Source organism: Odocoileus virginianus, chromosome 11 (assembly GCF_023699985.2).
Source record: "Odocoileus virginianus isolate 20LAN1187 ecotype Illinois chromosome 11, Ovbor_1.2, whole genome shotgun sequence".
NCBI classification, from domain to species: domain Eukaryota; kingdom Metazoa; phylum Chordata; class Mammalia; order Artiodactyla; family Cervidae; genus Odocoileus; species Odocoileus virginianus.
This window is the reverse complement of record NC_069684.1, coordinates 57,098,048-57,122,613: the sequence shown is the minus strand read 5'-3', so window position 1 is coordinate 57,122,613 and position 24,566 is coordinate 57,098,048. Positions and strand designations below refer to the sequence as shown.

Here is a 24,566-nt window from a genome sequence, read left to right as displayed (position 1 = left end):
CCACATGTGGGTTCCAAGTTTTACCTCTGAGCCTGTATTCATACCGGTCTACGACTTTTGCATCCTCTTTTTCGGTTTTCATTTCTGCCTAGTGAACTCTGACCCACTTGTTAAAGAACAGATTAGATATTTCTCCAGTGCTTTCTGTTCCCATACTCTTTTGTTTTTGCTTTATCATCAAATTTTGTTTTTCTCCCCTTGTATACTGGTACGGCTATTTGCTCTTTCCCTCATTAAATTTTAAGGGTCTTAGGATGAGGTCTTAGGACGCTTATTCACCTTTTTACACTCACAGTGTCTAAACACAGTATTATTGAACAGATTAAGACATATCTGGTGGGATTTCTCAATGGCTCACCAGGTAAAGACTCTGCCTGCCAGTGAAGGAGATGCAGGAGACAGGAGTTCAATCCCTGGGTCTAGAAGATCCCCAGAGGAGGAAATGCAGCCCACTCCAGGTTTCTTGCTGGGGAAATCCCATGGACAGAGGAGCTAGCAGGGTTACAGTCTATGGGGTCGCAAAGTGTTGGACATGACTGAACAAGGCACAATGGTGGATTGAATTAACTATGAATCAAGTCCCCTGGTATTTACTGTTGCTTATTTGCTTATCTGATAATACAGGCCCAGAATTGAATATTCATTTCTGTGTTATAAGGAGCTGCCTCTAGGGAAAGTGGACATCTCTCTTTGGTTTCCTTGCCTCCCCTTCTCCCCCATCTCCACCCCCTTCAGCTCAGGGAGGGCGAATGCTGCTCTTTGGGGGGACCTGTCCCACCCAGGGTCACATTCCATGAAGGCTACCTCTCTCCAGAGTTTCTCCTGACCTAGTCCTTCCAAGGAATATTCAGGACTGATTTCCTTTAGGATGGACTGGTTGGATCTCCTTGCAGTCCAAAGGACTCTCAAGAGTCTTCTCTAGCACCACAATTCAAAAGCATCAATTCTTCGGCTCTCAGCTTTCTTTATGGTCCATCTCTCACATCTATACATGACTACTGGAAAAACCATAGCTTTGATTAGATGGACCTTTGTCAGCAAAGTAATGTCTCTCATTTTTAATATGCTGTCTGGATTAGTCATAGCTTTTCTTCCAAGGAGCAAGCATCTTTTAATTTCATGGCTGCAGTCACCATCTGCAGTGATTTTGGAGACCAAGAAAATAAAGTCTGTCACTGTTTCCATTGTTTCCCCATCTATTTGCCATGAAGAGAGTCCCATGGACTACAAGGAGATCCAACCAGTCCATCCTAAAGGAGATCAGTCCTGGGTGTTCTTTGGACAGAATGATGCTGAAGCTGAAACTCCAATACTTTGGCCACCTCATGAGAAGAGTTGACTCATTGGAAAAGACCCTGATGCTGGGAGGGATTGGGGGCAGGAAGAGAAGGGGACGACAGAGGATGAGATGGCTGGATGGCATCACCGACTCTATGGGCATGAGTTTGAGTAAACTGCGGGAGTTGGTGATGGACAGGGAGGCCTGGTGTGCTGTGATTCATGGGGTCACAAAGAGTAGGACACAAAGACTGAGAGTGACAGAACTGAACTGAACTGACTGAGTGGGACTGTATGCCATGATCTTAGTTTCTTGAATGTTGAGTTTTAAGCCAGCTTTTTCACTCCCCTCTTTCACTTCCCATCAAGAGGTTCTTTCATTCTTTGCTTTCTTCCATAAGAGTAGTGTCATCCGAGTATCTGAGGTTGTTGATATTTCTCCTGGCAATCTTGATTTCAGCTTGTGCTTCATCCACCCCGGCATTTCACATAATGTACTCTGTATATAAGTTAAATTAGCAGGGTGACAATATAAACCTTGACATACTCCTTTCCCATTTTGGAACTAGTCCATTGTTTCATGTCTGGTTCTAACTGCTGCTTCTTGACCTGCATACAGACTTCTCAGAAGGCAGATCAGGTGGTCTGGTATTCCCATCTCTTGAAGAATTTTCTACAGTTTGTTGTGATCCACACAGTGAAAGGCTTTGGCATAGTCTATAAAGCAGAAATAGATGTTTTTCTGGAACTCTCATGCTTTTTTGATGATCCAACGGATGTTGGTTATTTGATCTCTGGTTTCTCTTCTTTTTCTAAATCCAGCTTGAACATCTGCAAGTTCTCAGTTCACATACTGTTGAAGCCTGGCTTGGAGAATTTTGAGCATTACTTTGCTAGCATGTGAGATGAGTGCAATTGTGCAGTAGTTTGAACATTCTTTGGCGTTGCCTTTCTTTGGGATTGGAATGAAAACTGACATTTTCCAGTCCTGTGGCAAATGCTGAGTTTTCCAAATTTGCTGGCATATTGAGTACAGCACTTTTACAGCATCATTTTTTAAGATTTGAAATCGCACAGCTGGAATTCGATCACCTCCACTAGCTCAGTTCATAGTGAGGCTTCCTAAGGCCCACTTGACTTCACATTCCAGGATATCTGGCTCTAGTTGAGTGATCACACCATCGTGGTTATCTGGGTCATTGAGATCTTTTTTGTACAGTTCTTCTGTGTATTCTTGCCTCCTTTACTTAGTATCTTCTGCTTCTGTTAGGTACATACCATTTCTGTCCTTGATTGTGCCCCTCTTTGCATGAAATGTTGCCTTGGTATCTCTAATTTTCTTGAAGAGATCTCTAAGTCTTTCCCATTCTATTGTTTTTCTCTGTTTCTTTGCATTGATCACTGAGGAAGGCTTTCTCATCTCTCCTTGCTATTCTTTGGAACTCTGCATTCCAAATGCACTCTGCATTCAAACTTGGTCTAGTTGGCCCTTTTTTCCTGCCTCTAGCCCAGGCGAAAAGACTTAATTCACATGCTTTGCATAACTCAGTGGAGAATTTATTGTGATCTTAACTCATTGGAGAATTTATTGTTATCTAGAGTCAAATTCCTAACTTGTAATAAAGTACCCTTAATCCTGCTTTGAGCTTAATACATATGTTTCATTAGTAGCCCTTTAACAGAGAGAAGGCTTCTCTAGGACATGTTTGAAACCTGAACAGGTATTTGAGACTTGTTCCCTAGCTATGTGTCTCACTATCTATGAATCATTATCTCCATGCCCAGTTTGAAATGATTTACCTAAGTCAGGGTTCATCATGACTTGGATAACTACTCTTTTGGGCAATCAATATATATGGAGAAAAATGCTTCACAATTTATAAAGATCTGTAATATATTTCTATACATAGTCTCCTAGGGCCTCTATAGTCATCTCTGCTATAAAGCTGTTCATGATCTCCTTTGCTTCCTTCATAAAGAACTCAGTTTTCTAGTTATGCTGAGCCTCTTTCAGTTTCTTCAGAATCCGTTTTCATTCTCTAACTCACTTTCATATATTTTGTATATGTTGATTAATTTTAATTTTTGCTTCCTGAGACCTCTACCAATTCTTTTCTAACTCTGCAGACACTCAAGTAATGACTTATTTGTATATACCACTGTATCCCCACACTGAATTTAAGAATTTCTGCCAGATCTGTGTCTTTGAGGAAATTATAAAAATTAATAGGCAAACCCATAACACCTTCTTCTTTAATATAATGTTCAGTTAATTGAAAAGCACTCTCTGCAAGAATAAAGCACATCTGAATATATATTTATAACTGTTAGAAGATACCATTTTAAAAGTAAAATTGATCATTGTCTAAACTTTTGATTGAAAGCTCAATTTAGTTTTAGGGTTTGCATGGCTGTTTGTACTTTTATAGAGCATCTATCTGAGACTTAAGTAATTTCTTCTGAATTTGAAGATAGATTTTTAAATATTATTTATAAAATGAATCTAAATAGTTTCATTATATGTACAGATATACACATACACATGTGCACTTAATATGCACTACATGTTTCTCTAATGAAACATTATGGCTCAATGGAATTAAAATTAATTCATGTGCAGGGAAATACCTAGTCTTTCAGCCTTATCTTTTCAGCCATCCTGTCCCTTGAGAAAGCAAATTTTGCCCAGACACAAAAGAAAAATGTACTATTAAAATGCAATTCAGAAGTGATAAAAAGTGTAAGTGCAGCAGCCGGCTCACAGCACCCCCTCTGTATACTAAGGGACATTGGGGCCACATTAATTTTGTGTGTGAGTGTTGTCCATCCCGTGTGCAAATTAGCACTGGAAGGACCATAATCTGTCTTACATGAGAGCTCTTTTCCCAAGGGCATATATAATACATGCTTGTGTAACTTTGTATATCCAAAGCTCTGTGTTCTGTTTATTTTTTATCTTAAATAGATGTAGAGGGTATTTTCTTAGGAAAAATATTTAAAAGGAATTTCTTAATAAACATTAAAAAGAAATTGTACAGAGGTATGAAACTTGATGAAATAACACATTTCCTAAGCTTATTATTTTTTAAACAAATTCATGAATATAATGGGAGAAATTTCAGTTGAATTGAGATTTTAAAAAGGCCCTTTCCTTGTCTTAGTTAAATAAGATAATATATGTGAAAATATCAGCATCTGCCCCAAAATTTGTTTAACCTCAATTTCATTTTTTCTGTGTCTGAATTTCAAAGTATTTTTCTTGGCAGAATATTTAATTTAGTTGTGAATTAAATACTTACTTCCCAGAGCTTGCTTTTTTCCCTCTAAAAGTTTCTTGTATTTAAAACAGGATCTAACTCTATTATTATTGATACCATGTCTCCTTTGATTATATTAATTAAAGTTTTCTGATGTTTACTCCTCTTCCCTGTATTATATGTTTCTTCTAGGTTATCTCTTATATTTAGATATGAGTTTTTCTTTCATCTTGTTGTTAGTTGCTCAGTTGTGTCTGACTCTTTGTGACCCCATGGACTATAGCCCACTAGATTCCTCTCTCTGTGGGATTTACTAGGCAAGAATACTGGAGTGGGTTGCCATTCCCTTCGCCAGGGGATCTTCCCAACTCAGAGATCAAACCCAGTTCTCCTGCACTGGCAGGCAGATTCTTTACTGTGTGAGCCAATGCCTAATTAAACCATGGAATTCTCCAGGCAAGAATACTGGAATGGGTAGCCACTGCCTTCTCCAAGGGATCTTCCCAACCCGGGGATTGAACCCAAGTCTATTGCATTGCAGGCGGATCCTTTACCAGCTGAGCCACTAGGAAAGCCCTCCATCTTGGTAGTCTCCCCAAAAGACAATCCATTCTTAAATTCATATTAAAAAGGAAACTCTAACCATCAGATTAAAAAGTGTATTTGTGTGTGAGAGTGGCTTACTTGACCGATAGACCCTGGGATATGAACTTTTAATTAAGAAATTTCCAAATGTTGATATTTGAAGTTGTTGCGCTGGGAACTCTCAGTATCTTTTGAGAAGAAACAATTAGTCTTCTGAAATCTATTAGTCAAGCTGCCAGGTAACTTCAAGATGAGCAAGGGAAGAGTTCAGTGAGTAACCTTTGAATTAGAATTCATATATTCCATTTGGTGCCTCACTCTGGCCTACTTCCCAGAGCCCAGAGCTTTCTGATATAATATTTCTGAGAATACACTCTTTTTATGAATATATGAACTGGCAGAGAAACCTGAGGGTTTGCATAGATTTCTCACCTGTTTTCAGCTTTATTCTTTACTCCCACTCATTGCAGTAACTTCCAGAATCTTCCAGGATCCTGCAGGACTAATGGCATAATTTCTCTCTGGTTTCTTCCTCTTTTGGAACTCGACTTTTCTATCTGCATTCCACGTGCCAAAAACTTGTTAGCATTTTCCTCTTCTGTTTTTTCTCTTTTGTCCTCTTTCCTATGAACTTATAACAAAAAAAAAAAAAAAAAAAAACAAAGTCTTTATTCTTATTTCAGAAGATTTTGATGAGGGATTAAACAATTTATCAGGTTACACTATAAATGTGTCACAATCTTAGATGTTCTGTGAGAGTTTAAAATTTTCATTTTTGTGTTGATCAAAATAACATTAAAAGTAATAATGATAATGAAAATGGTGATGATGATGGTAGTGGTGATGATACAGAAAGCTGTCACAATAAGCTACTTCTACTTTTGCAATAGCATTGTTTGCTGAACACTTACTGTTTTCAGCATCATGTTAAATTTTGTGTATATTGAATTGTTCATTCATGGCTCAGATGGTAAAGAATCTGCCTGCAATGCGGGAGACCTGGGTTTGATCCCTGGGTCAGGAAGATCCCCTGAAGAAGCGAGTGATGACCCCCTCCATATTCTTTCCTGGAAAAAAATCCCATAGATAGAAGAGCCTGGTGGGCTACAGTTCATGGATTCTCAAACAGTCAGATGTGACTGAGCGACTAATACTTTCCTGCCAATTACTCTGCAGCATGACGGAACACAGGTAGCAGGGCAAAGCTAAGATGCAAATATAGGTCTGACTGACTCAAAAGCTTCTTTATCCATACTCTGTGCCAAGAATGCCTTTATTATTTGGGTAAGTTAAGAGTTGAAGAAAGCCCATTTCAATGAGAGTTGCCAATGGTAGCCATCCTTTACATTTGGGGAATACCATCTTATTAAGGGCATTTTTACTTATGTGATGAGTCTTGAGTTACTTGGCACAATTGATTAATTAATTAACATTTTCTATAGTTAGCAAATATTTGAGACCCACAAAATTCTGTAAAATTTTAGTATCTCCGTTTGTGGAATAAGAAATGAAGATTCATAGAAGTTAGTAACAGAGGTAGTCAGTAGCCAAGATTGAAGTGAAGACCTAGTTTTCTGATTCCAAGCCATGTGTTATTTCCCTATAATTTATGACTTCTTGAAATTGTTTTTTTTTATTCAAATGTCTCTACAAATCAAATTAAGACTATTACCTGAATGTCTTTTCAGGTTTTTGCCATTTTCTTCCTACCATAAAAACAAAAAATACGTCCCAACAATGCATTTATCAAGCAAATATGGTCCTGATGCTTACGGAACTCAACATTTCCGAGATGAAAATCCTAAGAGATGGATCTGTAACAAGGTGAGTTGATGCAACATTAAAAAGAAAAATAGTGTTTCTTTTAAAAGGCTAAAAAGGGACACTGATTATAGCAAATATACTGTCATTACAACTAACACCTTCATGGTTACAGAATTATTTTTAGCTATTTTATAGGAAGATTGTGCAGCTTACTGTGTCAGTAAGTGGTTTAAGTATTTTTGTGGATTTTTTTGTTGCTGTTGTGCTCTTGTGTTTTATGGTTCAGCCACCCTGGGGTCATTAGCTTTGGCAAAGCCAGTTAGGGTCAAGTCTGAATCTGTGGAATAGAGTTAAGCTAACTCTCAGGCATGGAGATCAGTGCTTCTTTGTTTTCTTTCAACCTCCATGTATATGTGAATAGGTATGTAGGAAAGAAAGAAGAAGAAAGGAAGGGAAAAAGGAAGAAGGGGAGGGTAGGAGGGAGGAAGGGAAGGAAGGAAGGGGAGATATATGTGATATCCTATCTATATATATGACATAGAAAAAGAAAAAGCATATAAATATTTACTTTTGGATTCCAGAATTATAGTTGCTAGCACTTAAATAAAAATTTCTAAAATGGGAAAACACCTACCTACATGACTTACACAATAGGAGGTAACAAGGAAAGTTCTTACTAGGTTTTAAACCTATTGCCTAGCAGTTAGAAACTCACTTACTCATATCAAAATTATACAGATAAAGTGGAGCAGGAAATTATATTCTGGAAAGGGCTTAGAGCTACTGAGTTCCACACACTACCAGGCCTATTGTTTCTATGGGTACTCTGTCAAGGAGGATTTATTCATTTACACACAGTCTCCTACCAAAAGGATTTAAGACACCTTGCTTGTGTGCGTGCGTGCTAAGTTGCTTCAGTCGTGTCTGACTCTTTGCGACCCTATGGACTATAGCCTGCCAGGCTCTTCTGTCCACGGAATTCTCCAGGCAAGAATGCTGGAGTGGGTTGCCATGCCCTTCTTCAGGGGATGTTCCCAATCCAGGGATCGAACCCATGTCTCCTGCATTGCAGGCGGATTCTTTACTGCTGAGCCCCCAGGGGAGACCCTGAAGGCACCTTATCAAGTGGCAAATGCAACGTAGGTCACATTCTAGAAATTTAAACAAGGGGCAACAATCTTCGATGAGAAGAGCACCTATGCCCACAACATAAAGGGGGACTGGGAGGAGGGCATGGCAACCCACTCCGGTCTACTTGCCTGGAGAATCCCATGGACAAAGCAGCTGGGCGGGCTGCAGTCCATGGAGTTGCAAAGAGTCTGACATGACTGAGCAACTGAGCATGCGTGCGCGTGACTATGGTGGTCAGAGACTTAGGAAATACAACCTGTTGGGATCTAGGGTGCAGAGAACAAAAGTTGCAGAGGCCTCCTCACTACTCAAGTGAAAGAAACCTGTTAGACCTTTAAGGGAAATTAGATCTTTCTTTAATAAATTCTAAGAAAAGTTCTTTTTTAAAGACATTGTAAATAATGGCATTGTCAGAGGGAACTCATGCCTGGATTCCTTGGGAAGTCCCATTTTCTTCGGTAGCTAAGTCTTTTTTTGTTTTGTTTTTTTAAATGGTATTCTAGAACACTAAACAGTAATTCCATGGCATAAGGAATATGTGCAATGAGTAGTTCAGTCTGGTCCACTGACTGACAAACCTGAAAGTTGATAACAACATTATTACATAAAAATCCGTAGCAAGATTATGCTAGACATTTGTTTTTTACCTAATATGCAGCCATTCAGAATATAGGGTACATATGATTTTAAACCTTTTAATTTTGTATTTAAAATGTACATAATATGATCTACATCTCATTTTTCTATTTGACGTGAATTTTATGTTTTGCTGTTAAGCCATCACCATTCTATTTAATTCAAGGAAATTCTCATTTCATTTCTTTAACATGTAAGTGACTTACCTTAGGACACTGAGCTACTTCAGTATAAGAAAGATCCTTGCACCAGTGTTTCTTTCCTAAAATAATATGGTTCTTTTGGGTTTTATGCCATAGGTTTATTCATATGTTTGACATATTCCAAGACTATGCATTCATCTAACTAGATTAAGCAAGTTATAGAGACTCTTGGATCGTCACTAAAAAAAAAGCTTATTTTGTTCTTTTGGAGGAATCATTGTTGTCTCTATATACTTTTAGAAAGTATACATACTTGAAAAGTTAATGACAAATAATCGTTCTTGTAGATCCTGAAAACTAGGAAAGTGTAGAGATTCCTTATGTCTTAATAAATCATTAATCCACTTGCACAGAATCACATAGAAAGATATTAAATGCAAATTTAATTTTATTCCTCATTTCCTTCTCTTCCACTTCCTCTGCTCTCTTAAAATAACCTTATTAGATTGACAAATTATTCCTTGTAGGAAGTACAGGATAGCCATTCTATTGTTTCTATGGAAATATTTTATGTTTTGACTTGCTGCCCAGTGATCTGGGTGAACTTGTACCCAATAAATGAGTAAAAGCCCGCTAATTTTTCTTTATTTTATATAAAACTATGTTTATTGATTTTGGAGACATGAGACCACAACTTATTCATTATTAGTAGATGAAGGATAGTTTTAGCAAGTTGTTGAGTTCAAAATGTTGAAGAGGGAAAAGACCGGTGTAGTTTTGTGCTGCTTCTATTGGAAGATGGACTATTTACAAACATTTAAATATACATCAGATTTAGTTGAATGCATTAGATTTACTGAAGTTAAGAAACAAATATATTTGGTTCCTGTTCTCCACCCTTTGCATCATGTTTTAAGTTTGTCTGCCTGGAGAATTTTTTTCTTTTGTTTTCTTTAAGCATGGACGTTGTAACTGTCAGGCCATTTGTTATACAATTATGATAAAAGGTATACATTGAGAGAAAAGTAAAATGTTTTCTTTCTCCAATCATATTCACATTAAATCAGTTAATAAATAGTATTTAATATTTTTGTTTTATTTTAATGCTATTGACATGTATATATAACAGTATATAAAGACATCACAAAGCAGATTAAGAGCTAATAATATAATTTTTCCTGATAGTATGAAAATCAATAATGAAAAATAATATGTATATCATTTTTTGAATTTATGGAAATCAATAATAATGTATACATATCATATAATTTACTCATATTTCTTTTATCTAACTGTAAAACGCTCCAAGTTAATTGTTAGATTCTAGGTCTGTGTCTTAAATGGTCAAACTTTTTTTAAGTTCACCTAAAGACTTTGTATTTATAAATTCTTTGTTGTGCTGATCTCAATATCTGAAAGAGAAATGAAATTAAATAAGGACAATCTATCAGTCACTATTAACTTCATCTATCTGACTAGGTCTAAAATAGTTGGCCAAGAAAAAATTATCTACTAAAAACATTCTTTTGATTGTCAAAACATCCACACATGTTCATATTTACTGAAGCAGAAATGATAGTCTCAGGCCTTTATCTGAATAAGAATGAGTTTATATGCATTTTGGACAACTGACTATAATAGAACCACTTCATGTTTTCCCTTATTTGCAAAATTCAAGAAGAGACTTTTAAGATGGTTCATGTTGACAGAGCTTCTCCTATGCCTTATTATAGGTGAATTACAGCAGTGGAGCAGCCCTTTTGTGTTATTTTCACATGCATTTTGGTCCTAAACAGAATTTTATAAGCTACAAAGCATAAAAATATCTAGTACTCCAAAGAATTAATTTAGAGAGCCTAAGCATATTGCACAGAACATAAAGTTGACCTTTACCGTCGACGGCGTTTGGGATGGAGTGGGATGTGGAACACATCATAGATTTAATGTGGCACGTCGCTGTCTGCAGAAACTTGGGTGGGACTGTGACTGCTTGCCCATGGCACCCGGTGATTGAATCTGCTGTCACCAGCATCCTGATAATAATGAACACCCAGCTCAACGACCGTGATTATGATTATCATAATTGATGTGCAAGAGCAGTGTGTGGGGATCATTACAGCTGAACTGTACATCAGAGAAACATGCCTCAGTTATGGATAATTTTACTCTTATGCATTGATTGGGATAAAATATGCCTTTCTCTTTAAACAGACCAGCTTCATATAATTTTAAGAATCTTTCTGTACACGCTGATGGATGATGATGTGTCCGCTGAAAACAGCCCCCGACAGTTGTTTGTTTTGTTTGTTTCGTTTCATTAGTAAATGTAAACAATTAAATAATTAAGTGTAATTGAGGGAAAATATTTTGCTTAGGAGGATGGTCTTCAGTAATCAAATATTCAGTTTAAGTGCTTTTTCTGTCTCTCTGACGATATATCTGGGACTGAAGTTCTTCAGCGTTCTCCCTCTGATTATCCTTGTACCTGAAATCCAGAGGTCAGCAACCATCAGGGAAAATATAAGCTTATACAGTTTTTTATTATAAAGTCTTGTGCATTTGAATATGTATACATTTGTGCATATACTCTAGTTTATTATGCCTTTAGGACAGAACCACTTATGTGTTATCCTATATTGAAAAATAGTGTTTAACCTATAGAATAATTTGAATGTGTAGTGTTGAGATGTATAAATTTACACTTCCTTAGCTTTTTCATCAATTTTTGTTTCAGATAGGTTTCTTACATTGTGTGGAAATTTTCAATTATAGTTTTAAAAATGAGTTCAAGAGTTTCTGATTTTAATTTTAACTCATGAATGAATATGATATTAATATGTGCAGTGATGTTTCCAAGATTTTCAGTAGATTGGAACTGACCATATTAGTCTATAATTATCAACCTAAGTGGGCTTCCCTGGTGACTCAGAGGTAAAGAATCTGCCTGCCAATGAAGGAGATGCAGGTTCAGTCCCTGGGTCGGGAAGATCCTCTGGAGGAGGGCATGGCAACCCACTCAAGTATTCTTGCCTGGAAAATTCCATGAATAGAGGAGCCTGTCAGACTACAGTCCATGGTGTCCCAAAGAGCCAAACATGACTTAGCAATTAAACAACAACATCCACCTAAGAACTCAGTTTGTGTTTGAGTCTAAAACATTACCTTTGAGTGATGAGCAAACGTAATATAGCACATTTTTATAAGAACCATGGTAAACTATTTTTTTAAAAAACTTTATTTTGTGACTTCAGTAAAGTCTGAGATAGAGAGATTGCTCCATTAGATTAATAACTGTACAGCCCAAGAGAGACTATGGCAAACGTTTCCTTCTGAGGTCTGTCAAGTTTGCATCACCCCGGGGAAGATGCTTGCCCTAGATGTGCAGCTGTACCCTGCGCTGTAGGGCACCATCTTTGTTTGACAGCTGGAGGTTTTGCAGCTTGCCTACACATTTTCTTTCTGAAAGTTTTTAATCTCAATGTGATTCCTGAACTTAATTATTTACTTTCTTCCACTCAACTCAGATCCAAGGGTGAGATGGTTATATGTGCTTCAAGTCTTCCTAATAGGATCTTTTTCTTTTTCTACTTCATCTACTGAAAATATTATTTTTCAGGAGTGCTGGATTTTATACTGTGTTCTCTGGCCTAACCTCTTGCTGTACCCAAAGCCCAGATGTCTGTTTCTTGACCATGTGCCAGATTACGCCCAGACTGTGGAACTCTATGGATGTGTATATACCATGTGACATAAGCTGACTATCACGCTCACTGGAATGCACTTTCTTGTCAGTTCTTTCTTCCAAAGAATCCCCTTACCCTTTCCCCAGGTCACTTATGCATTAAAAAGATCTTAACATCTTTTATCTAGAATTTTTAGATCCTAGGCTTCTTGAAACCTCCAGTTTGCTGAAAGTACTGGTACTTTATCTCAAATATTGGAAATATTTTTGCTAGATATAACAACAGATGGTTAATTCTGTGGAATTATTTTAAAGGGGATTGGTTCTGTTATTATGTACTTCATTTAGTTAGCTTTTAATTTGCTGTGAAATTTTTGCAGAATCTTTATTATTTTATATTAACTCTGTTCTTTAATGCACCAAATTTTTGTATATTATATATATGTTTTATTCTGTTGAATTTTTTTTTTTGGCTTTTAAGGCTTTTTTAAAAAGTTGAAGTATAGTTGATATACAGTATTATATAAGTTGCAAGTGTATAGCATAGTGACTCACAATTTTTAAAGGTCGTGCTCTATTTATAGTTATTGTAGAATATTGGCTATTTTTCCTGTGTTGTACAGTATAACTTTATAGCTTATTTTATTCATAATAGTCTGTACCTTTTGAAAATATCTTTATTATGTGTCAAGATGATACAGAATACCAGAATATTATTTATAAAATAATAAATAATGAAATCTTTACCTGGCTCAGAGAGAGGGCATTCCTGTTCTTTAGAAGTCTTGTGTGGTACTCTCAGTGATTCCATCTTTTCTGTTTCCAACGAGAGAGATCTGCTATCCTGAATTTTAAATACTTCCTTTGCTTTTATGCTTTTATTACATATTTGTATTCCCAAGCAATAGCTAGTTTTGCATATCTTAGGCATTTTATATAAATGTATGTGTATAAATGTGTAAATCAAATCACGTGTATTTTTCAAACAGCTTTCTATACCACACACTTACTGTGTATGCGTGCATGCATAGCTAAGTCGCTTCAGTCGTGTCCAATTCTTTGTGACCCTACAGACTGTAGAAGGCTTCTCTGTCCGTGGGATCCTCCAAGCAAGAATCCTGGAGTGGGTGGCCATGCCCTCCTCCAGGGAATCTTCTCCACCCAGGGATCAAACCCATGTCTCATGTCCCCTGCATTAGCAGACGGGTTCTTTACCACCTGCACCACCTGGTAAGCCCTCTTACCATGTATAGTGAAAGTAACAGTCACTCAGTCATGTCCGACTCTTTGCCACCCCATGGACTATACAGTCCATGAAATTCTCCAGGCCAGAATAGTGGAGTGGGTAGCCTTTCCCCTCTCCAGGGGATCTTCCCAACCCACGGATCGAACCCAGGTCTCCCGCCTTGCAGGTGGATTCTTTACCAGCTGAGCCACAAGGGAAGTCCTTTACTTGCATTTAATTTTTTTCCACTGTTGTAAAGTATTCCACACACAAGTTTGCACAATTTATCCATTTTATTGCAGAAAAATGTGCATTATTTGCAGCTGCTCAAATCAAGCATGATGTGACTAATATGTTGATTCCATTATAAATCTCCTGGTTCACATGAGAGAAAGGTATTACTGATTATAGGATATATATTGAACACATTTTCAAATTTGTTCCATAAGATTATATTTTACAAAGAACTGTTCAGATTTAGTTTACAACAGCGATATTACAGTAGTCCTTCTATTATTTATTATTGTCAACCTTAAAATTTTTTGCCGATTGGATAGATGTGATGTTACATTTTAATTAGCATCTCCTTGATTTTCATGAAGTTGAACTTTCTTCTCCAAGAGCACACATCTCTCAATATAAGTTGTAGTTTTCTCACATGGATTCTACATGTTTATTATTAGACTTATTCCTAAGAAACATATTTTATTGTGATTGTGAAAAGCTCTTTTTTTTTTCCCCATTCATTTTCTAACATACTCTTGTTGTGATACAGTCTTTTGTGTTCTTCATATGTACTTTTGTTACTATGTTAGTCTGCTCAGGTTGCCATAACAACATACCACAGACTGGGTGGGTTGTATTTGTTTTTTCACAGTCCAGGGGTCTAGAAGTCCAAAATCAAAGTGCACTTGGGGTTGGTTTCTGGTGAGGCCTCGCTTGCTGGCTCTTCCCCCATGGAGTCCTCATGGCATCTTCTTTGTGCATCCACGGAGTGAGAGTGTTGTGGGTGGTATCCTTCCCTCTTCTAATAAAGACACCAGCCCTATCAGATTATTCTGGTGTCAGATTTTCTAGTTTCAAATGACTGCTTATATGCCTGGTTTTGATGCATGAGACAAGTGCTCAGGCCTGGTGCACTGGGAAGACTGAGGAGTTGGGTAGAGAGGGAGGTGGGAGCGGGGATCAGGATGGGGAATACATGTAAATCCATGGCTAATTCATGTCAATGTATGACAAAAACCACTACATTATTGTAAAGTAATTAGCCTCCAACTAATAAAAATAAATGGGAAAAAAAAAGAGCAGTTTATTTAAATTCCTTGTACCTGAGTTTTCCCATCTTTGGAAAGGAGAACTATTTTACCTTCCTTACACTGTTACAATGACTGAATTAGGAGATCATATTAATTACTTAGAAGAATACCCAACAAAGTAAATACTGTACATTTAGCTGTTATTGTATTTATTATCTTTTTAATTTCCTATTTCATTAATGTATTTTGACCACTTATGTTATAATGATCTTCTAAATCTCTAATACCCTGTATCATTTAAAATTTAACCATTATTAGCCCTATTTTCACATATTGACATTATAGTAAAAGCTATAGGCATAGCTCATTTTATTGTACTTTGCCACATTTCACTTCTTGGATATTGCATTTTTTTAAAAACAGATTGAAGGCGTGTGGCAACCCTTCATTGAGCAGGTTTATCACCTGCATTTTTTCCAGCAGTATTTTCTCAGTTCATGTTTCTGTGTCACATTTTGGTAAATATCACAATATTTCAAACTTTATTATTATTGTTACTATATATTTATGGTCATTCTATGATGAGTGATCTTTGATGTTACTATTTTAATTGTTTTGGGGCACCAGAAACCATGCTCATGTAAGACAATGAACTTAATTGATAAATGTGTATGTTCTGACTGCTCCACTGACTGGTCATTCCCTTATTTCTGTCCCTCTCTTCTGTCATCCCTATTCCTTGAGCCACAAAAATATTGAAATCAAGTCAATTAATAACCTTACAATGGTCTCTAAATGTTCTAAAGGAAGAATCATACATTTCTCACTTTAAATCAAAAGCAAGAAATGATTCAGCTTAGTGAGGAATGCATGTCTAAAGCTAAGATAGGCTGAAACCTAGGCCTCGTGAACCAGTTAGCCAAGTTGTGAATGCAGAGGAAACGTTCTTGAAAGAAATTAAAAGTGCTGCTCTAGTTCATATGGAAATAGCCTTATGGCCTATATGGAGAACGTTTTACTAACCTGGATAGAGGATCAAACTGCCACAATATTCCCTTAAGCCAAAGCCTAATCCAGAGCAATCTCCTAAATCTCTTCAGTTCTATGCAGGCTGAGGGAGGTGAGAAAGCTGCAGAAGGAAAGTTTGTAGGTAGCAGAGATAGGTTCATGAAGTCTAAAGAAAGAAGCCATGTGCATAACATAAAAGTGCAAGGTGAAGCCACCAAGTGCTGATGTATTAACAGAAGCTGCGGCAAGTTGTCAAGAAGATCTCTCTAAAACAATAAAGATGGCTACATAAGCAACAAAATTTCAGTGTAAATAAGACAGCCTTACAGTGGAAGAAAATGCCATCAAGGACTTTCATAGCTTGAGAGGAGAAGTCAGTGCCTGTTTCAGAGTTTCAAAGGTCAGGTAGACTCTATTGTTAGGAGCTAATGCAGTCGGTAACTGAGATGCCTGGTTTATCAGTCTGAAAATCCTAGGACCGTAAGAGTTATGCTAAGTCTACCCAGCCTGTGCTCTGTAAATGGAACAGCAAAGCCTGGCTGACAGCACATCAGTTTACAGGGTTGTTTACTGAGTAGTTTAAGCCCGCTCTTGAGGCCTACTGCTCAGAAACAAAATTTCCTTTCAAAATATTGCTGCTCACTGAAACATAGAGACGTACTTTACTCATCACTTGATATGTCACCCAAACTCTAATAACCAGAGGATTTATTAAAAGTAGTTTTCCCTACCTCATATGATCATAAATTTATCCATTGAGGAAGAAAATCAAATCCTGGTAATGTTTTTTTCATATCCAATGGTGAAATTTTTTTTGAAAATCAGTAGTGGTTTTATTTTGAAAAAATTGTTTTGTAGTAGTTGGAAGGGGTTTAATTGGCAGTGGCGACTTGAGGGTGGTTATACAGGGGGATCAGAAACCAAACTACTTGAACTTTTCTTGGCTGAAATATGACATGGTCAACACAGAGGAGCCCCCAAGAAGTTTCCATGTTGTGACTCTATTCCATGGGGTGATGAGAAATAAATGTTAACAGCATATTGAAAAAAGAATTACTCCTCATTGACAATATACCTGGTCATATAAAAGATCTGACAGAAATGTACAATGAGATTAATATCATTTTCATGCCTGCTAACACAACATTCATTCTGCAGCCCATGAACTAAGTAATTTTGACTTTCAAGTTTTATTATTTAGGAAATACATTTTGTATGGCTATCACTGCCATAGATAGTGATTCCTCTGATGGATCTGGGCAATGTCAATTGAAAACATTCTGGAAAGGATTCATCATTCTAGGAGCCATTAAGAACATTTGTGACTCATGGGAAGAAGATTGAATATCAACATTAACAGGAGTTTGGAAAAAATTGATTCCAGCTCTTGTGGATACCTTTGAGGGGTTCAAGACTTCAGTGGAGGAAGTCACTTCAGGTAGCAAGAAAACTAGCCTTAGAAGTGGAGCCTGAAGACTAAATTGCTGCCATCTCATGATAAAACTTGAATGCATAAGGAGTTTCCTCTCAGGGCTGAGAAAAGAAAGTGGTCTCTTGAGATGAGAACTACTGATGAAGGTGGTATGTAGAATTATTGAAATGACTAAGAATGTATCAATAGAATGTGACATCAACTTAGTTGATAAAGCAGTAGCAGGGTTTGAAGGGATTATCTCCAATTTTGAAAGAAGTGCTGCTGTGGGTAAGATGCTATCCAACAGCTCAGGGATAGTATCAGTACTCAGGGAGCCCTGCTCAGGGCTCTGTGCTGCCTGAGACGGGAAGGAAATCCAAAAAGGGGATGTGTGTACCGCTGATTCACTTTGCTGTACAGTAGAAACATGGAGAAGGCAATGGCACCCCACTCCAGTGCTCTTGCCTGGAAAATCCCATGGACGGAGGAGCCTGGTAGGCTGCAGTCTATGGGGTCCTGAAGAGTCGGACACGACTGAGCGACTTCACTTTCACTTTTCACTTTCATGCACTGGAGAAGGAAATGGCAACCCACTCCAGTGTTCTTGCCTGGAGAATCCCAGAGATGGGGGAGCCTGGTGGGCTGCCGTCTATGGGGTCGCACAGAGTCGGTCAGGACTGAAGCGACTTAGCAGCAGCAGCAACTAACACAACCTTGTAAAGCAACTATACTCCAATAAAAATTAGCTAAGGAAAGAAAGTGAAAGTCACTTCAGTTGTGTCTGACTCTATACAGTCCATGGAATTCTCCTGGCCAGCATACTGGAGTGGGTAGCCATTTCCTTCTCCAGGGGATCTTCCCAACCAAGGAATCAAGCCGGGATCTCCAGCACTGTGGGTGGATTCTTTACCAGCTGAGCTACCAGGGAATCCCAAGAGAAGAAAGTAATAGTAAACTAACATTAATAAATTGACTGAGTCCTAGATAATTAAAAGATTAGTTTGTTTTTATTAATTTAAATTCACTTCCTGTACTACATGTTTTAATATTATACAAATTAAATATTGAAGTTTAAGTATATCAAACATCTAACTTGTGTTACACTGAGACAAATATGTGAAAGCTTGCCATCAAGATGATTTTAAACTTACAGATAACATTTTATATTCTTTTGTATCTTTGAATTGACTTTATATAAAATAGTATTTTGAAAAAATTTTTTGGTAAACTTACAAGTTGGTGCTTTAAAAATGTCTTTAAGTCTTATAAAACGGCAAAGGGAACCAACAGCAACACACCACAAAAATAAAGGAGAAGTCAAATACTTCTCTTAATTATGTGTTTCCTTATCACAATATATTACTTATGTAATGTGTGCCAAGGAATACATGGAACTCTACTCATGGATTTCACAGACCAGATTTCCTGCTTGAGAATTCATTTGAAGAAATTGTTCCATTGTGAAAATTATTGTTGTGGATTTAATTTCTCTTAACATCCTTAACTGCATATTTTCCAAATTACACCTAAATGCAATATATTTTCTCCTAAAAGCATTCTTCATGGAATTATTTAAACATTCATATTTTTCCTAACAAGATGCTGGAAACCATACTCCCAGACTGCTTTTGAGAAGGCTACAGTTTGTGGATTCTATTATAGAAGTGCCAAATTGATATTTGCATTGTTAACTCTGGATTAATTTGTGAGTTACTTCTTAGGTGGTTATGATAAGCTTGTAAACTATTAGGGAAAATTTTACATCTGTTAGCATGTTAACATATTAACAACTGAAATTTCAGATGAGTAAGAAGTGATAACTTGATAATCTGTGTAGCAACTGACTAAGAATATCAATGAAAGACTCTAAAGTACAAAGTAGTGAAAATATTTCACATGATAGTTGTAAAGATACAAGTGTTTACCCTAACTTTTTTATTATATCTATTTCAAGAGCTATTTGCAAAGATTTTGCTCACAAAAATTGGAATATTTAATAAAACCTAATTTTCCTCCTCTGTAATTCCTCAATTGGAAAATGTAGTCCCTTGATGATGATCTAGGGTTTTGAAGAATAAATGGATTTTAAAGAGAAAATTAGATGGTACTTATTATGCTGTTTAACTATCAATGAATTGTCATTTGTCTGTTGTATTATAAATGGCTTGCTGTCTCTACCTTCCTCATTTAATCATGTAACTTGTCTGTAAGCAGCATTAGAGGAAAAAAAATGTTGCTGTATTTCTCAGTTGTTTTCTCTGCTTATCCAAAGAGAACTCACACTTATTATAGCTAGTGCAGAACTCTTCATCTTCTCCCTGACACCTGTTTTCTTTTGAATTCCTTTCACCCAGGCAGTCACTCAACTTTTGCCAAATAATGGGAAGACTTCCTAGTTTTCTCCGTCTCTTCCTTAGGAAAGATTTTCCCCAATGACATTGCCTTTCCCAAGTGAAGTTATGTATGACTGGCAAGTTTAGTATTTGAAGAATTAAGCCATGATATAAAAATTACATCCTAGTCCAAAACTTCCTTATGGTAAATAAAATACAATTTCTGCGTATGTAGTCAGTGTTTTATTATATATTATTTCTGAATGTGTTTTTGTTATTTGTCTAATTATTTGTCATGAGAAGACTGGATTGGAAGGGTGTCTGCAAATCTCTTTGTAGCTCACTAACCTAATGCCATGTTGGCATTCTTATGGAAATAAAGAGGAGCACTAGCATTAACTGTATATGTTTTCCCTTCACTTTATGTCATGTATATATTATGTTAAGAAAATGACTTCCATTTTGTCAGCATACTCCATAGAAACTCATTTATATTGTGAAAGCCTATAAACCATGAAAAATTTGAAGTTTTTTTTTTCAGAATTCTATTTTTTAAAAGAAAGTACTTGAAGTTGTACTTCTTTGAAGCTTTGCCTTGATTCTTGAGACACTGCATATTGTTTTTCTAATTGAATTCAGAAATATGTCATTTACGTTTTGCTATCAAATAAATAGTGTGTGAGGGTGGAAGCAATATAATCTGCAAGCATGAATATACTTTCTAGTACTAATAGCATAATTAAGTGCTCAAAATGCTATATGTAAAATTTTAGTATACTTAGTTTTGAAAGTAAGTTTCCATATTCATGGCGTATATTACTTAATTTTCAAAATAAAAATTCTAAAAATACCCCAGAAAAAGATGTTGAGAAAATATATCAGATATTTTGGTAGCTAACACATATATACTTTTGCTTTTTATCCCCAAACACTACTGATAACATTTCCCATGCTTCAGCTTTCGAACTCTTGTGTTACTGATCTATAATAGATGTAAATGCCCCAAATAACAAAGGATCTGAAGTTGCATGAATTTGTCAGATTGAAATATTTTCAGATATCAAATGTTAAGTATTTGGTGTTCTATGAAGAAAATCATCTCAGAATACAACTACTATATTCATATAAATGTATGACTTAGTAGCATTAAAATAATCAGTGGTAGATTGAAGTGTTTATTTTTGATGATATGCTAACATAAAAATAAAGTGCACTTTCCAGAAAGCTTTTTTTATTGTAGGGCAAAGTACAACTTAAACTACTGCCCTAGTAAAATCTATTATTAGAAAACAAAGAAAGGTGCTCTTTTTCAAATATCTCCTATGTTTTATATATGTATAAACAAAATTTCTACATGTTTAAATTCCGGTAGGTAGATAACAATTTTCATCATTATCATGTATTGTGAACCATAGGGGATGACAGTATGTTTGTTTTTATTTTGCTTTATTTACTTAGTTATTTTTAAAGTTATAGTCAAAGAGTTAGCAATCTTAAGAACACATTAACTGAAGTATGTCTGCAGCATGTACTCAAGGTTTGTCTTTGCCCTGCTGAGTTCACTAGTTCTTTTCTTCACAACTATGAACACACACCCACATTCAGGAAAGGCATCATTAGATGAGATGGGAAAGGGAAATAAATGAAGAACTAGCTCTCTTGTATTGAAACTTACATATAATGATGTTCTATGCTATGATGGTTTCCTCTATGGAAGTAGAATTAACAAGAGTAACCAAGGCAAAGAATCCATTACAAGTGTAGTTACCTGATTGTTGACTTGGCCATTTGTGCTCAAGTCCTGATTACCTACACTCCAAAGATGACTAATGTAAGTCAAGTCACTATCTTTTTCCCACTGAATCATTTGGTTTTATTTCCACTTGTAAGAAATAATTTTGCTGATCTCATTTCTTGTGCTTATTTTATGTGGGAAGTTTGATTTAAAATATTGAGTGGAATTTTATGTTTTTGGTCTTTTATGTTTTTGGTCTTACATTTAACTCTTTAATCCATTTTGTATTTTTGTGTATGGTGTGAGATACAAGTGCTATTCTTTTACATGTAGTTGTTCAATTTTGCCAACACCATTTATTGAAGAGGCTATCTTTTCCCCATTGCATATTCTTTTTTTCTTTGTCATAGATTAATTTACTATATGAGCATGGCTTATTTGTGAGTTCTCTATTCTCTATATCTATATGTCTCCTTTTGTGACAGTAATATACTGTTCTGATTACTGTAGCTTTCAGTATAGAAGTCATGAAGTGTGACACCTCCAGTTTTGTTCTTTCTCAAGATTGCTTTGGCTACTCAGGGTCTTTTGTGTTTCCATGCAAATTTTTAAAGTTATTTGTTCTAGTTCTTTGAAAAATGCCTTTGGTATTTTGATGGAGATTGCCCTGAATCTGTCGATTACTTTGGGTAGTGTGACTGTTTAAACAATAGTAATTCTTCCAGTCCATGAGCACAGTATATCTTTCCACTTGTTTGTGTTAATTTCAATATCTTTTATCAGTGTATTATAGTTTTCAGAGTGCAAGTTTCTTACCATTTTGGTAGATTTAGTCTCAATATTTTATACTTTTTCATGTAATTGTAAGTGGAATTATTTTCTTCATTTCTCTGAAAGTTTGTTATTATCATATAGAAATGCAAGATTTGTTTATTAATTTTGTGTTATGAAACTATTGAATTCATTTATTAGTTCTATTAGTATTTTGGTAGCATTTTCATAATTTTCTGTATGTAGTATCATGTCACCTAAAAACAGTGAAAGTTTTACTTCTTTCTTTCTAATTTGGGTTTCCTTTATTTCTTTTTCTTCTCTGATTGCTATGGCTTATGTTGAATGAAGGCACTTCTTTTGATATGATCATATGATTTTTATTCTTCAATTTGTTGATGTGATGTGTTACATTGATTGAATTGTGAATATTGAATCATCCATTCATCCCTGGGATAAATCCTACCTGAGCATGGCATATGATCCTTTTAATATATACTTTTTGTACAATCTTAGCCATATTTTTTGGATCTGTTTCCTCAAACAAAGGAAACAAATGAAAAGGTAAGCAAATGGCACTACATCAAATTTAAGAAGTTTTTGCACAGTGAAGGAAATTATCAACCAAACAAAAAGACAGCCTACTGAATGGGAGAAGATATTTGCAAATGATATATCCAATAAGGGATTAGTATCCAAAATATACAAAGAATGCATACAACTCAACATCAGAAGAACAATCTGATTTAAAAATAGGCAAAGGACCCGAATAGATAATTTTCCAAAGAGAACATATAGATGGCCAACAGACACATGAGATGCTCACTAATCATCAGGGAAATGACTTGAAAATTAAAATCACACTGAGTTACCACCTCACACCTGGCAGAATGACTGTCATCAACAGAATAACAAATAACAAGTGTTGGTGAGAACTTGGAGAAAAGAGAACCCTAGTGGGCTTGTAAATTGGTGCAATCACTATGGAAATTTGTTTTAATTCAAAAAATAAAAAATAAAACTGCCATATTGATCCAGGGAAAAACAGGTGAAGGGGATTAAGAAACAAAAACCTCCAGTTATAAAATAAATAAGCCACAGGGACATAATGTATCATAAGGAATATGCTCAGTAATATTGTAGTAACTTTTTATGGGGACAGGTGGTTAGTAGACTTATCACAGTGATTATTTAATAATTTATCCAAATGTCAAATTGCTATGTAGTACATCTGAAACTAACATAATACTGCACGTCAACTATGTTTCTATAAAAAATAAATAAAATATAGAGTAGCAAAGCAGGTTTTTAGTTTAATTCTGGAGACTCCTGCATTATTCAGAAATGATGTTAAGGCTTCAAACTAATATTGGTACCCTTTTTGATCTCTGACTCCAGAGAATCTAATTGAAGCTATAGACCTTCTCTCCAGAAGAAAGTACAAATATACGGTGTACACAACACTTGCATGTCATCCTTTTGTTTTGTTGAAAACTAATTTCCTTCACAGAATAAGTGAAACTAAAGTTTTGTTTACAACTATTACTCGCAAATGTGTATCTTATAAAAATGTGGAAATGAACACAAAATTTTCAAGTAAAGAAATGAAATTTTATAGAAGTAAATTTCAATAGAAACACTACTATATTTGTCGGGTGGAGAGGGAGGTGGGAGGGGGGACCGGGATGGGGAATACATGTAAGTCCATGGCTAATTCATTTCAATGTATGACAAAAACCACTGCAATGTTGAAAAGTAATTAGCCTCCAACTAATAAAAATAAATGGAAAAAAAAAAAGAACTTAAAAAAAAAAAACATTGAAATGTTAGGGTAGACTTTTAGTATGGCCGTGCTTTTATGTTTGAAATTAATTTGATTTAAACTTTTTGTTTTAATGGCAACAAATGTTAAAAATAATTTACCTAGGTATATGTATCAAATGGAATCAGAATGCTAATAATTTGTTCTGTCAGAGAACAAAGGTTGAAGTAAAAGAATATGAAAGCTTTCTAAGAATCTATAGAGATTCTAGAGATTGAACTCATGTCATTTCAACTCCTTTGTCCTTCAACCATTGAGGTTCCGTGTTTTAGAGTCTGCCTTATTGACATACTCTGTGACAACCGAAAGTCAAAGATCCATGTGTCATTTTAGGGACACTGAAGCAGATGTGAACTTCAACAGAAATTTGTATTGTTCATGGGTATTCAGAGATTTCTCCCTATACAGAAATAAATTGTCATTTTCCACTTCAGCGTGCAAAAGTACTTCATCTGGAATTAGAGAGTAGGCATAATTATCTTCCTTTAATCTTATTTTCCAGAGAAAGGGCTTGTTCTAAAGAAGC

At 35.8% G+C, this 24,566-nt stretch overlaps 1 protein-coding gene across 2 annotated transcripts in view; it reads left to right on the top strand.

The window, feature by feature from the left end:
* SPATA17 (spermatogenesis associated 17) overlaps positions 1-24,566 on the top strand; it is a 217,263-nt gene that overhangs the window by 161,065 nt on the left and 31,632 nt on the right. For both annotated transcript variants that reach the window (XM_070474511.1, XM_070474510.1), the window contains one exon: positions 6,809-6,944. In XM_070474511.1, coding sequence (XP_070330612.1) covers positions 6,809-6,944 — 136 coding nt within the window. The remainder of the gene's footprint in view (positions 1-6,808; positions 6,945-24,566) is intronic.